This window comes from Lemur catta, chromosome 5 (assembly GCF_020740605.2).
Source record: "Lemur catta isolate mLemCat1 chromosome 5, mLemCat1.pri, whole genome shotgun sequence".
Taxonomy (NCBI): Eukaryota; Metazoa; Chordata; class Mammalia; order Primates; family Lemuridae; genus Lemur; species Lemur catta.
The window spans coordinates 42,673,393-42,689,667 of record NC_059132.1 but is presented as its reverse complement, the minus strand read 5'-3'; the positions used below and the strand labels follow the sequence as shown (position 1 = coordinate 42,689,667).

Below are 16,275 nucleotides of genomic sequence, written 5' to 3'. Positions count from 1 at the left end.
GAATAACTGAAAAAGGGATTTGTACAGTGAATTGACCAAAACTAAGAAAGAATATAGCTACCAGGCTTGGCCTGGCTAAGGTGGCAAATGATAACTGCAGAGTCTGAGCCGCTGCAGGAGGGACAAGCAAAAGGAGCAGATTTGGGTATCAATTCAGTTAGGTCTTTATATCAAGTGAGTAGTTCAAGTTAAGGGTGCAAAAAGGAGTTAAATTGGTTGATAATAGAGTTTAGATAACTAACTTTATCCTGATTTATCTACCCCTTGGTAGAGCTTGAGACAGGCCAGAAAAGAAGTGGCAGCAATGATTCAAGAAATTGAGCTTTCTATGAACCTATGCAGTAGAGAGAGAACCTTCCCTCTCCCATAAATCTTAATATTTTCTAGGTTGCCTGTATACCAACTACCTGAAAGACTTATTAACACAAGTAAAAATATCATATAATAGGTATAGTTCCTGACACATTAATTGTTTTGATTACAGTATCCCTAAAATTTTCAGTACTGTTTTCATTATACCTTAAGGCCCAATTATTTTAATTAACATAAAACCTCAAATAACTTCAATGTATTGTTTCCCTAGAGTAGGGAACCTGTCTGTAATCCTCTGCCCAACTGCACAGAATCAGGAAATTTTCCAGGCTCCTTAGAAGTAATACAGTTCAATTCAATTATTGCTATCTCAAGCTTTCTCCAAAGAGGTCCCCTTGTACCAATTCCTCGGAGGTGAAAAGAACATACGTGCTCCAGTACATATTTTCACCATTCACTAGACATCTAAGGAAAAGTGGGTCTTAGGTCTCTTTCCATCTGATTCCTAAGGTGATGTCCTTTTTTCATTGAGCACTTCTACTGGCACAATGCAAGGTACTTCACATCCCCATTTCATTGTTAATGATCCCAACCCTAGAGAGGCTGAACAATTTGGTTAATTTTTATTGGAAAGAGCAGCCTAGTGGGAACTGCATCCAAGCTACCGTGAGGTGAGCACAGGCAATGCAACATTGTTTGAATGCAGCGATGGCTCTGCTACTTCACTTCCTAGGACAGGAATGGGGAACCTTTTCATGTTGGAAGGCCACATTAATTTAGCTGTACTAAAGAAACTTCAATTAGATATACTTTAAATGTACATTATTGTGTAAAAATCTAACTACTAAGTCCTTAACTTTAAAAAATGAAAACTATTTGTTAATTTTAAAGTTAACTAACCTTTTAATGGCTTTGTTACATCTGCTTTTTGTTGGAAAGCATTTGAATATTTGGTTATAGCATGAAGGTCCGCAGCTTCAGGTGACCCTCTCAATGCGTATCAGTCATGTGTAACCTTAAGGGCTTCATGATTTGGGTTAGACAAGAGAATGTACATTCACAGCAATAAATGGTTGAAAAGCAACAAAGCATTTTTCAGGCATGTTGCTGAAGGCATCGGTATTCTACTGCATTTTTCCTTATTTCAGTTGGATCTTATTAGCATCAAGCAATGACTTTATAATGTCATCTACTAAGAACTCTATCAATTCCATCTGTAGTTCTTTAGGTGCCTTGGTGATATCAACTAGGTGAGGCTGAAATGCTAATTTGAGTGTAATGTCATGATTCTCAAAGGCAGTGAACCTTTCATTGTATTCTCCAAGTAATAGGTCTATAACAGCTGGGTATTCTTCAAACGATTCGCATGTATCATCCCGCTCATCAGTGACCGTTGCTAACTGGGTAAAACGTTCATCCCAAACTTCCTTTTGAAGAAGTATTTTGAAAAAGTACAGTTTTATTTCGAAATGCTTGGATTTTTTTTGCCATGTATCATATATAGACTTAATTTTTACCTTGCAAAGAAATATTCAAGTCATTTTGATTTGAGATATCACACAGAAATGCTACATTCCTATAGAAGACATCTTTTCAATAATACACATTGCTGATTCTGTTCTTCATAAAATTTAACTATCTGTTCTCACAGGGATGAAATTTTGGCTAACACCTGTCCCTGCAATAGCCAATGCACTTTAGAATGATATGGCAAATCCACACTGAATACCTCATTGTTTAACTTTAGCATGTTACAAAACTAAAGGTGCATGTTGCATTTGCACAAATATAGTGAAAAATATTTATAACTTGCTGCAAAGTGCCACTTAAAATAGCTTTAGCACAGAGATTTTGCTGATAGATGATACAATGAAAGAATGAGAGCATCTGGATTGGTTAATACTTTTTTTTTTATTTGTGCAATAAACCCTTTCTGTTTCTCTGTCATGGAAGGTGCACAGTCTGTACACAAACTCACTAAATTTACCAAATTCAGTCCAACTTGACAACATTTATCTTGAAGGTTGTTGAAGATATCTATTCCCCATGTTCTGTCCCCAAGAGTGCCCAAAGCCAGTAACTCTTTGTAGCAAAGAAAATCTTCTGTTATTAAGTATAAAACCATGAAGTATAAAAACCTGTACTGGGTCAGTGGTATCAGTTGATTCATCCAAAGTGATTGAATATTGTATATTTTCCTTTTGAAGTATTGCATGAATACTGTTAAATTGAAGGCTAATTCATGTTGCCAGTCAGTTATGGTTCTCCTTGAAAGAGGCAGTTGTTTGTATTATACTTTGAAATGTTATCGGGGGTCTAAGCATCCTACAACTTCCACAATGCATTCTTTCATGATCTCTACATCATTGAATGGCTTCCCTTTTTTCCCTGAGTACATAAGCTACTTTATAAGTTGCTTCAGTGGCATTATTTCCAGGTCTTATTACTGCTTGAAAGAATTGTCTTCGCTTTTGCTTTTCATCTTTTAACTTCTACAATACAACTTTCTGTGCCTCTCCGTCTCATTTAAAGTATTTGTGGCCCTTGTGAGTGTTATAATGCTGATGAGCACTGAATTTCTTTAATGTTGATATTGCAGTATCACAAAGCAAGCAAATCATCTTATCTTTAGCAGAAACAAGATAATATTGCAATTCCCAATCCTCATTAAAAAATCTGTTTTCTTCCTTCAGAGTTCTCTTGGTCTTCTTTGACATGATGGGCTGTTAAGCAGACAGAATTTAAAAAATACTGTCCAGCTGTGCAACTATTCACAAATTCCACTTCAAATAGAAATTCAGTGCACCACTGTCAAAAGCTGATAACAGACTGGTGCACTCAACCCCCCTGAACTTACGTCAACCAGCCTCATGCAGTAGTGGCATCAGTCAGGCGGGGGAAGTTAGAACTAAATCATGAGTGTAGCGGCCGTCAATTTAGCCCTTATGGCTTACTAATGTTCTAATTGTGCCAGTCAATCTGGGAAGATTATTTCATTGAAACTTATTTTATTCTTTGATATCTTAAATATATTCATTTTAAAAATAAAATAAAAATATAAAAGATGAACAAAAATGTATTGATAAAAATAAAAGAATTTGTTCTGTAAAATTTGGATTTCAGTCAAAAGGCCAAACTTAAGGACCTAGAAGGCCACAGGTTCCCCACCCCTGTCCTAGGAGTATGCTGAGAAAGACAACCCTCTCCAAGTCAGACAACACCAGCCAGCCCAAAAGAGTTGATTTAAAAATTATTAAAGAGTTATGCTTAATTTAAATGTGATTCAGCTTTAGAAACAAAGGAGGAGTAACAGTTATAGACCTATTGCTATTCTCAATCGCTTTCACTTCATTTATATTAGCAGGGCTTCCTGGACAGAAAAATATGACAAGATATGGAAGACACATGTCCTCATTACCATGACCAAGTGATCTCACTCCTGACCAGGACATCACTCATAACACCGGGTCCTAGAATGTTTTCGTTGGGTGAGACCCATATATAGGTCCCTATGCAGGTTACGTTGACAAGTATTTTGGGGGAATCAATATAGTGGTAGCAACTTGGGGCAGAGGAAGAAGTCAACCAACTGCAATCAGGCCCAACAAAGCCAACCTTGCCAGAGGTCTGGAGTCCACAACCCATCGGAATTGCCCCAGGAGGGCCTTCATATTCCTGCCGCATTGGACCAGTGGATGTGGGCTGCCCTGGGAAGGGCATGCCCTCAGGGAGGAGGTTCCCAGCAGCGGAGGCAACCCCCCATGAAGCTGACAACTGGAGCTACCTGCAGTCCCATCGACCTGGATCTTTGGAGGAGATGCTGGGCAGCGCATTTCAATGAACAGCACGCCTTTTAAACAAGCAAAAAAGAGACATGACTCCCCATGGAGACATACCTAGTCAACAACAGAGGATCACAGTCCATCTCTCCTCACACTAATTAATCTAAACTGTGCTATGAGGCCAATGTTTTAGAAAGGGAAACTCCAATGTTTAGCAAAGAGATTTTGCCAAAGAAAGGCTGTAAACCCTAAAGGATAGAAAGAGAAATTAAAATGTTAGAAATCCTAAATCCCCACCTTAGTTACTCTGAAAGAAACGATCTACCAAACATGGTACAAAATATACAGAAAGCAGTTGAGAAATATTAAAAATGATGAAATCCACAAGCATAAAAATAGTCTAAAGGGTTTATTTCTTTCTAATTCTAAAATGATAACCTCTCTTATAATAGCCTTAGGATGCTGTTACAATTGAAATGTTAGCAGAAAATAATAAACCACATTTGGAGAGGGAAAAAACCTGAAACTAAAGCAACTGCAATAACAAATTGCCACAAGGAAATAGTGTGTTCTAATTTTTAATTTTGCTTTTCAGGAACAGAGGAATTCAATAATAATAATAAAAGGTGAAAAGTCTAGACCATAAAAACAAATATTCACTGAATATTTCTGAGGCCTGCAGAGGCAGTTCCCATGCATAAATTTATTACAGAAAGAGTGAATTTAAGGTTTGTAAGTGATCATTGGTACCTAAAGTGTAATCGGATATGATGTAGCAAATGGAGGCTTTACCAGAAGCTGGCTACGATGAGTCAGAGAACGGGGAGAACAGGAAGGAAAGAGGCAGAGAGAGGCCATATGGTTGTTTTGTTCTTTTCTTTTAAACACATCATGGCTTTCATAAGACTCGCAGTCTCAGAAATACTATTAAAACTATTTCTATCTTTTCAAAAGAGCTAACCTCTAATACAGCCTCAGAAGTCAAATTGCCTCCAATACTTACCTGCCATGTGATCTTCACACGGCACTTAATTTCTCTGTGCCGAGGTTCCCTCATCTGAAAAATGGAGATTATAAATACCCACATCACAGATGCAAGACAAAAAAAACTCCTTGTCAAAGTGCTTGGCACAAGGTTTTACATCGTTAACTATTATCTCCATTGTTGCCATTATCATCATTACTAGTATTATTAATCTAAATGACATACAGGTTGATGATACCTAGATAGGTTTACCAAGACATTTTTCAGAAGCTAGCAAAATAAATAAATAAATAAATGCAAAAACATAAAGCAGCAACAACCAAAAAACTCACAATTAAATAGTGCCTCTGAAATGCCTAAAATAGGAACAAGGCACTTTTCTTTAGAGTTCAGCAGAAACAGCGAATCTTGAGGGCGGTGTTAATACTCGGTGTGGACACTAAGGAAGCACACACAGCACCTTCTGTTTTCTGTAATACAGCCTCTCTCACTCTGCTGGTTCATAAAGTGGGCCCGGGTTTGGGTCACCTTCCCACCTCCCATGGCATCTCCCCTGAGAAGCAGCACAGAGGACGTTACAAACATGGACAACAAAACCGGGGTTCACACACCCCTTCAGCAACAGCTCACAGCAACATACGTGTGAGAGACGCAGCAGGGGTGATGCAAGGATGTGTGGGTCATGTGCCTTTCGGCACTTTCAGGGTGTCTGGCTACTGTGTGCATAAGGTTAAAAATGACTGTGGCTCAAAGGAAAGAAAAAAAGTCTTTTTGCCCAGACAGACTTTGGTGCAAATAAACAACTGTATTCCTCAGGCGGGCAGTTTTTTACTTTAATTCTATTCCATGATTCTGCTAAGTCTTAAAGACAAAAAGTGAATTTGAAGGTTTATAAAATAGTAACACTGATCTGTAATAAAATCTGAAAACCTTAAGTCTAGGCAGATAGTATTTTTTAAATAATAAAGCAAATGTATGCCAAATATATGTCTGATATAGAAAAGCTGCAACTACTTCATTGCTATTTCACAACATAAAATTCTTTTCTTTTTTTTTTTTTTTTTGAGATAGGGTCTTGCTCTGTTACCCAGGCTAGAGTGCAATGGCCCAATCACAGCTAATTACAACCTCGAACTCCTGGGCTCAGGTGATCCTCCCATCTTAGCCTCCCAAGTAGCTGGGACCACAGGTTTATACCAACATACCTGGCTAAATTTTTAAATTTTATATAGAGAAAAGGTCTCACTGTGTTGTCCAGGCTGGTCTCAAACTCCTGGTCAAAATGTAAGATTCTTAATTCTTGGCCATGAGCATGCCCACCATGTCAAGACAGGCATCACAGTTAGAAAAATCATATTACAGAAATGGTTTTTTATAAGGAAATCTGCCACCTGGAAACTTTCACCTCACTGCATGGTTTTGAAAACTATATAAATACAAATATTAAAAATAATAACAAAGAAAAGTCTAGGATCATATTCAGAGAAATGTTTATCTTCAAGTACCCTGGGAAAGTTTTTATCATCCATGCAGGGTCTAGCATATTATTTATTTTTCACAATACCTGATGGTGCACAGTGAGGATGTGAAAGCCACTATCAACACCAATATGGCTGTTTCAGAGCTACATGTCATTCCATTAATGCAATAAAGATAAACCAACCATAACTACTGCTCTTTGGTTGTATTACTCTCTCCTCACATTCTCCCTGTTTTTGTTGCTTTAACTTCCCTTCCCTCCCTACCCTGCCCTCCCTTCCTCCTTCATTTTTCACATTTATATATTTATTTGATATTTTCTACTTACAAGGCACATTTCACATGTTACCTTTTTTTAGTATCATGTAAAACAACTATCATCTCAACTTTTAGAAGCTAGAAAACTGAGGCCTGAAAAACTGAATGACCTGTTCAAGACTTCAAAGTAAGAGGATGAAAGAGAACTTAATTTTAATTTTTCCGATTCCACACTACATTTCCCAACGGTCATAAGATTCTGTTGTTGATCATTTTTCTTCCTTTCACCTTCTTTTCTTTCCTTAATGCGGTACTGCATCATGCTGCTGTGGACAACTAGTATTTGCATTGCCTCCCTTGTTATGTTTCACTCCTTTCTTCTCCCCGTCCCCTTGCTTAGTCCTCATAGCTACCCCTTCACACCTGGCTAATTTCTACTTACTCTTCAGGTGTCAGCTTGGATGTCCTATACCAGGAATCTTCCTGGAGCACAAGCCCGATCCTGGAGGAGGTGCCTCTCCCACGTGCTTGCAGAACATCTTATGTCTCCCTAGAAGAGGATTTAATATCCATGCTCCTTGAAGACAGGGATTATGTCCTGTTTATTCAATATTGTGATGCCTGCAACCTGGTGAAATCTCGTTTCTAAACCTCAAACAGCAAATCACTGGACTATGGAAATGAATAGGAAGACATAAATAAGGAGGGCTCTACAAGAATTCTCTCCATAGTTTAACAATGGAAAAATCCAGATGAGCCTGCATCTTTCTGCAAAGCTACTAGAGACAGAACACTATTTCCTCCTTAAAATACCAGAATCCCTTCTATCCCACCCTGTCTCTAAAATGGCCTGACAACACAATCCATCTCCCCGTAATTCAGTGTTAAATAAATTATAATACTGTTAAAAATATCACGATTCCTTTCTTTTACCACGAAGGTAAAGAAAAACTGGATATAATAGGATTTTCACATCAGCAATATTTATTTGAAACCTGTTTCACTATTATATTATACCATTTTAATATCAAATATATCAAACCTAGAGACAGGAATAGAAAACAGCAACCACCCATGCACCCATTATTTAGTTTTATCAAATCCTACCATTTTGTCATATTTAACTTCATTTTTAAAAAATAAAACATTACAAACAAACTTGAAGCATGGTTTTGACTCCTCCCTAATACCATTCCCCACCTCTTAGAAAAAGACACTATTCTGAAATTGATTTGCTCCTTTTGAAAATGTATGTATATAAAGAACATACAGGACTATTTAGTGGATTCTTAAATATTACATGAAACTATGCATTTGACAATATGGCAGTCAAGATAGTCTAACAAAGCTTGCTAAAAACAGCAGCAGAGGCTTGATAAATTCCAAGAATCCTTTTAAATACATGTTCGAGTTTACACATGAATAGGGAAAATTGTAGGTATGAAAAAACGGATGAATTGAGGGAAGTGAGTACTGAAGGCACAGCTGGGTGAATGGTAACTCCAACTCCTACGTAAAGCCAGAACTTTACCATACCCTATTTCTCTACATCTTTGTCAACACTTACAAATAAATTTTTAAAATCATTTCCTGTATGAAAAAGGTCCTGGTGGTTTTCATTTGTTTTTCCCTGATAACTAATAAAGGGAAGCATCTTTTCATATATTTATTCTTAATACATTTATTCATTCTTAATACAACATTTGTCACCTTCACGTTCACCCATTTCTCTGTTAGGTTGCTTTTTGTCTTGCAGGAGGTCTTTATGAATGTTGAATGCATATTTGCTATAGCACTGCACTCCTGTTAGAATGGCTACAATTAGAATGGCTAACTATATAGAGTGTTGCTGAAGATGTAGAGCAACTGGAATTTTCATACACTACTGGCGGGAATCTAAAATGGTACAACCACTTCAGAACCCAGTTTAGTAGTTTCTTAGAAAGGTAAACATACACCTATCATTTGATATAATCATTCCATTCCTAGGTGTTTACCCAAGAGAAAGCTTATGACCACAGAAAGACTCATACATGAATTTTCATAGAAGCTTTACTTGTAACAGTTACCTGGAAACTATCCAAGTGTTTATCAATGAGTGAATGGATAAACAAATTGTGGAATGGAATACTGTCTAGCACCAAAAAGGAATGAACTACTAATATACACTATGACATGGATGAATCTCGAAATAAATGCCAAGTAAAATAAGCCAGACAAAAAAGGGCATACATTATGTGATTCCACTTACAAAAATCTGAAAAATGGAAACTAACTAATAGTGACAGCAAATCACGGGTTGCCTGGGGTAAGATGTGGGGAAGGGGAGGAAGGAGGGATTACCAATAAGTAGGAGAAAACTTTTGGGGATAATGGATATGTTCATTAGCTTGATTCAGGTGGTGAGTTCATGGTTTATATATGTCAAAATTTATAAGATGGCGTAAATATGTTCAGTTCATTGCAAGTGAAATTATTGTACACTTTAGATAAGTATAGCTTATGTCAATTACATCTTAATAAAGCAGTTTTTTTTAAAGGTCACAAGAGTAAGAGAATGAAAGAGAATCCTAATCATAATAGGCTTCTGTCTTTTTAGCATTTCTTAAATGTAGGTCACAATTAGGAAAATCTCTTAATGTTTTCTTTACATTTTGCTAAAAACAAACAAAATACTATCTCAAGTAAGCTAGAAATACTTAGAAAGGGAAAGGTAGCATTACCGACAAGAAATTTCTTTGGAGAAATAATTGAGGCTAAATGTCTAGCCCACATCTTAACAATATTGTTCCTCCTACAGGAAATATACTGTTAATATTTTAACTGATGATGGTAGTAATCAGTATGTCAACATCTAAAATTTTCCACTGGGTTCATTCATATGATTCAGAACCTTGCCCCATTGATCAAGTCTGATCTAACGATGATATAATAACATATTAATCAGCCTTTATACTATCTCCCCATTGATGACACTGATCCTGATGCATTATTATTCTTATCAAAGGTTGTAATTGTTTTTCTTTCTTTACCTAATTCCATTTTTATATCCTCCTGTTCCTGAAATGGAATGAGAAGGAAATCCATAAGTTCTACCCCACTAAAAACTGGAAACATTAAACTATAACTTATATCAAAAACTCTACACACAACCAGCCTTAATTATTTGGAAGATGGTAATTGTTAAGCCTCCAAAGACAAAGGTACAGGTTGAGTATCTCTAATCTGAAAATCCAAAATGCTCCAAAATCTGAAACTTTTAAAATGCCAAGCTGACACCAAAAGTGAAAAATTCCACACCTGACCTCATATGATGGGGTGCAACCAAAACACAGTCAAAACTTTGTTTCATGCACAAAATTATTTAAAATATTATATAACATTACCTTCAGGGTATGTGTATAAGCTATCAATGAAACATAAATGAAACTTGTGTTTAGAATTGGGTCCCATCCCTAAGATATCTCATTATACATATGCAAATATTCCAAAATATGAAAAATCCAAAATCCAAAACACTTCTGGTCCCAAGTATTTCAGATAAGGGATACCCAACCTGTATCTGAGTACCCACCATCTCCGAAAAGGTGTCTCACAAGCCTGGTAAGCGTTTGCTTAAGGTCAAACTCTACAAGCTTCGTGGCCTCCATGGTGTGTGTCTCTTGTTTATGGGCAGAGCGAGAACTTTGTTCAAAGAGCTGCAGGCTTTCTCCATCCTTTATACCGGCAAATAACTGTAAACCAAAAGGAATGACATAAATAAATAAAATAGTATCTTGGTACATTTACATGAATTAACTTAATTATGCTAAAATTTTTTGATTCTAAGTTATAATGTGGGAATAAGACTCATTATGTCTTACAGTCAATAAACATAATAATGAAATTAACATTCACTTAATACCAACTGTGAACAAAGCACTATGCTACTTGGTATGGATGGTCTTTAGGGAATTAAAAGACACTGTTGTGATCTTTGCCGATCTCTCTGTTTTTCATTTGCATGAACTTATACTCATTTCCTAACAAGAGACATTATCCTCAATTCTAGTAGAAACACTAGTGAATCAGCCTTTCAGACTCTAAAATCATATCCCTGACCATCCTGCAGTATCCTTACAGTGTGACCTGAGACTAGTTAAGAGAGTACTGTCTAGGAATTAAGTCCTATAAAGTCCAGAAAGGCAGGAAACATGATGGAATTTCCTAACCCTGTATCTCCAAAGCACAAGACGGAGCCTGAAACATATTTCTGCAACTTACTACCAATGTAAACTTAGGCAAATGATATTGTGGCTAAGCCTCAGGGAATGATCTGAAAAATGGGAATAAAAATAGTAAATTAGTAGATTTTATTACAAATAAAATGCATGAAAAATACAGAGTATCTGGAATATCTCAATGGCTACATAACTTTTCCTCATCATCACTATTACTCACAGCTATTATTAGTCATAAGTTGCTTTACTACGGAAATAAAGTAGCCTCATTATTAGCAACATAGCAGATCTTTACTTGTTAGGAGATTAGCTCAAGATGGATAATTAAGCAAATGAATCTATCATTCTTCCCATGTGAAATCCCATGAAGTTGAAAATAAAAAATGTTTTACAAGAATGGATCAACTACCATTTCTAGTAATGTTGGTTTGGATAATTAGAAACAAACCTCCTGATAAATAATATTAAAAAATACAAAAATTCTTAAAAGCATTGAAGAAGGGAAATAACAGAAAGGAATTACTAAATAAAACTCTACAAGAAGCATGAAGCCAGGAAAACAAAAAAAACAGCACAAAGACACTGAGAGGGTCTGCCCTATCCAACATATCAACTGAAAACATGAACGTAGGCTGTGACAACTTACCACGGCAAGAGAGACAAAAATGAAAGCCTTGCTGTCTGACCAAGTTGGAGTGTTTGATAAACAGCCCTAAAATGGACTCATCCCCATGATAAGGATGAGCACAAAGGTAAACCATTCCTTGTGTAGACTTGCAGTCAGATGCCACATTTCCTGGGCAACAGCATCAGGCTGTGAAAATGAATTAAGGCAGTTCTAGACTGATAGCTCCTCTAAATGTCCACCAAAATCAAACAAAAATGTTTTTAGAAAAAGATTCTACTATCCTTGGCCTCAAATTATTCTTACAAGAGCTAAAGACAGTGACAGCTTCCAAGGTTTGCATCTTCTAATACTTCCTCTAAAAATAATTTAGAAAAAAACCAATAAAACTCTTAAACACTACACCTTCAGCATAATTTGAAAATAGAGAATGTCCAAAATTCAAAATAACTTTATGTAAAAAGGAAGGGAGGGAGGGAGGTAGACAGGCCAGCCAAAACCCAGGGAGAGAACTATTACACTCCCACCCCACTATACGCCTTAGAGGCAAGCAAGGGCAAGCTGAGAAAAACGAAGGGAAAGAGAGAAGAGGGGAACAAGTCAGATGTTAAGGTTGATCTAAAATCACCACCAGAAAGACTAAGTTACCAGAAGTGTGAAAATCCTAACAAAGTATCCTAGTAGACCTGAGCAGGGATTACACAAAAGGAATGTGACAGTATGGCCAATTTGAAGTGATAGTCTTCAAAAAGCATGGTTACAATGGAAAAGAAAGGGGTGAAAGACAACCTTTGCAACTGGGTAGGAAGGAGTGAAAGAAACAAAGGAGAAAATGTAGAGTTGCACATGATAAAACACACCTAAAAAATTAGAGGATTTAAATCACCCCCTAACTCCCACCAAAAAAAAAAAAAAAATCCATTAAAGAATCTGTGCTTTGCTACACTGTCAGAAGAGGGTACCACAAAACTAAAAAATCTACGAAACCAAAACCAACAAAAACAGAAGAAAATGTAATAAAAATATAGAAAATTATTACCCCCAAATCAGAAAGCCAATTCAAAAGATTTCAACTGACAAAAGTCCAACTCCTTCCCCGGAAAAAAAAAAAAAAAAAAAAAAAAAGAGGTAGAAGGAAAACATAAACTAATACTTGAAACCTAAATTAAATATGTTCAAACAAGCATTTAGGGATATAAACAATTGCTTGAGTATGCAAAATTAAGGACAAAAATGTATTAAAAAACAAAGAAATGAAAATAGAATTGATTGAACTCAGGAAAATATAAAAGAAATAAAATCATCTCAGAAGTAAAGTGTAAATTACAAAGTATGCAAGGGATAATGGACTCAATGAAGATTTAACAGGAGATACTGAATAAAAATGGAAAATGATGAGAACAGTGAAACAAAGAAAGAAGAATCAGAGAGGAAGTGGTGGAAATGAAACACAGGCAAAGAAGGAATAACATTTATATAACTGGACTCCCTAATAGAGGAAAAACAAAACAATGGAATAGAACTAATGAATACCACATAAAATAGGTACTTGAGAAAATAAACCTGGCAGGATCAAATACAGAACGTATTCTAGTAAAATTTCAAAGATAATGGGAAAATATTCTCAAAGCCTCTAGGCAAACCAGCTCAAATAAATTTGAAGCTATCAGACTAACACCAGAATTATCAAAAATAACACAGAAAACAAGACAACAATGGAGCCACATTTTCAAACAACTCAATTTTTAAAAGTGTGGACTAAGAATTTTATAGCCATCAATGTCGTCCTGTAAGTACCAAGTGTGTGGAAAAAGTTTAAACACACAAAAGCATAGGGAATGTTACATTACTGAACTCTTTCTGAAGCATTTACCAAACCATAAGCTTTGTTCACACAACAAATAATTGGGAAATTTTCAGCAAAAACTGATGGAGAACATATTAATACACAAAAACTGTAGATGTGATACTACCACAAAGCTGAGAATTAGTTGGAAGACTAATATATTATACAATTGTTATATATTCTGACAAAGTAGAAACAATGTAACTTAAAGTGGAAGAAAGGAGAAGCAAAGAGGAAAGTAGAATACACTCATTGATTATTGTACAGGCAATAGACAGTAATATCTAAAGAATACCTTTCAGACAAATTAGACAGTACAAAGTTAAATATGAAAATAGTGGGGCAAGGAAATTTAAAGGTTTTAAGTATAAAAGCAACCATTAAAATAAATCTATAACCTAAATAGCAACAGAAAGTTTAAGGAAATACTACAAATATAACCAGGTACATAACTACAAAATACTAAGAATTGAGATCATACATATACATAAATATCAATAAATATGAAAGTCATTCAATAATATGAATGGGTTTAATTCACCTCTTAGAAGAAAAAAAAAACATTAAATCTGGCCACAAAGCATGACCAAACTATATGTTGTAGACACCCAAAATAATGTTAAAAACAAAGGAATGGAGAGAGTACAACAAGCAAATGGAAACAATTAAAAACACAAGCATAGCACTCTTGAAATCAAAGTAGAATTCAAGCAAAAAAACAATAAACATGGACAAAGAAGATCTCATATTAACGCTAAAAGTTTCAAATCACAATGAAGGTATAATACTTATGAATGTCTACACATCAAATAAGACAACAATCACCCTTATGTAGAAAGAACCGTAAGAGAAGCAAAAGACACACATAGAAACACACTAATAAAAACAGGAGATTTTAATACACCATTTTTAGTGTAGGATCAAATGTGCAAAATTAACTATGAAGATAGAAGGCCTAAAAACACATAATTAAGAAAGGAAATCTTGTGCACATATATACATACTTAACTTGCTCCTTTTATAATAAAAAATATAATTTCTTCTAAAGGACCCAGAAAACATTAACAAAAATTGATCACATACAAGGTCACAATAAAAATATAAGTATGTTCATTCCATTAAGAAGAAATAATAAATTGCACTATCTGATTAAAATACAGTAAAACTAAAAATCATTAAAAAAAAAAAGAAAGAAAGAAAGAAGGAAAGAAAACAGGCTCTTTCACCTGGAAATGGAAAAAAAGAACAAAAAAATTCAGGCAAAATACACCACAAAGAGATAATATATAAGAAACTTTTGAAAATTCACAAAGGTTAAAAAAACTCAATAGAAAAATGGGAAAAATGCGGACAATTCACAAAAAAAGACATGAAAACGACCCCTAAATATATGAAAAGGTATTCAAACTTAGAGAAATGTAAATTAAAACACTGACATATTATTTTTAACCTATCACATGGCAAAAATCAAAAAGCTAAACAACATAAATGATTGATGGGGCGTGGAAAAACGTACACTCAGACATTGTTGATGGAAATGGAAACTTATAGAACCCTTTTGGAGACAAATTTGATAATATCCAACAAAACAATATTTGTGTTTATCTCTTTATCCAGTCCTTCCATTTCTAGCTATTTACCCTGAAGATATACCTCCAACAATAATACACATGCACAAGGTTTTTATTGTAGCCTTGTTTGTAATGGAGAGATGCTGAATAAACTATGGTCTAACTACACAATAGAGAACTGTGCAGGTGTAATAAAGAATGAGGACAACCTCTCTAAACTGATACAGAATGATTTCCAAGATATATTGGTACGTGAAAAAGGCAATGTGCACAAGGGCATATATTACATGCTGCCTTTCATATAAAAAATACGGGGAAAAAATAAAATACACATGAATCTTCTCATTTGTGCAAAACAAAAATTTAAAAAAAAACAAAACAAAAAATTGAAGACAAGATAAGCCAGAAATAAAAGAAATAAATTACCTACAGGCAGGTAAGTGGAAATACGGTGGAAAAAAATGGGTGAATAGGCCGGGCGCAGTAGGTCACGCCTGTAATCCTAACACACTGGGAGGCGGAGGCGGGAGGATGGCTTGAGCTCAGGAGTTCAGGACCAGCCTCAGCAAGTGCAAGACTGCATCTCTACTAGAAATAACAAAATTAGCTGGGAGTCATGGTGCAGCGCCTGTAGTCCCAACTACTCAGGAGGCTGAAGCAGGAGGATCTTGAGCCCAGGAGTTGCCAGGGCACTCTACCCAGGGTGACAGAGTGAGACTCTGTCTCAAAAAAAAAGGGGGGGGGGTGAATGGGAATGGAGTATAAGGAATGGCAGAGTAGGGGTAGTGACAATTCTCTAAGTAAACCTTTTTGTACAGTTCTAATTATAAAAGTCCCGTCAATATTTTAGCTACCCAAAACATCAAAAATAAAATCCACCCAGAGGCGGGGAGAACCTACAATGGAATACATACAGTAATAATGAACAGAACTTTATTCTAAATAAATGACATAGCCACAGTGAAGAGGGTGGAGAAGAAAAAAATTAACCAAAGTAACTTCAAAAAACAGTATTTTAACTAAATATTCTAAGGTTAAAAACAAAATAGTTATTATAAATATTGTATACCAGTTAGTAATTTTTTTTCCACCGCGGCAATGTGTTAACAATTCTGAAACTACCTTAAGTTCCTTCTAGGACTGATCAAGTAAAGTAAATATATTGTGGCTAAGAAGAACCAGGTTGCTCACTGTCAC

The 16,275-nt window shown here is 35.6% G+C and overlaps 1 protein-coding gene across 1 annotated transcript in view; it reads right to left on the bottom strand.

Annotated features, from left to right (window-relative positions):
- FARS2 (phenylalanyl-tRNA synthetase 2, mitochondrial) overlaps positions 1–16,275 on the bottom strand; it is a 381,318-nt gene that overhangs the window by 332,010 nt on the left and 33,033 nt on the right. Inside the window, exon 2 of the mRNA XM_045551632.1 lies at positions 10,391–10,550. Within this exon, the coding sequence (XP_045407588.1) occupies positions 10,391–10,550 (160 nt within the window). The remainder of the gene's footprint in view (positions 1–10,390; positions 10,551–16,275) is intronic.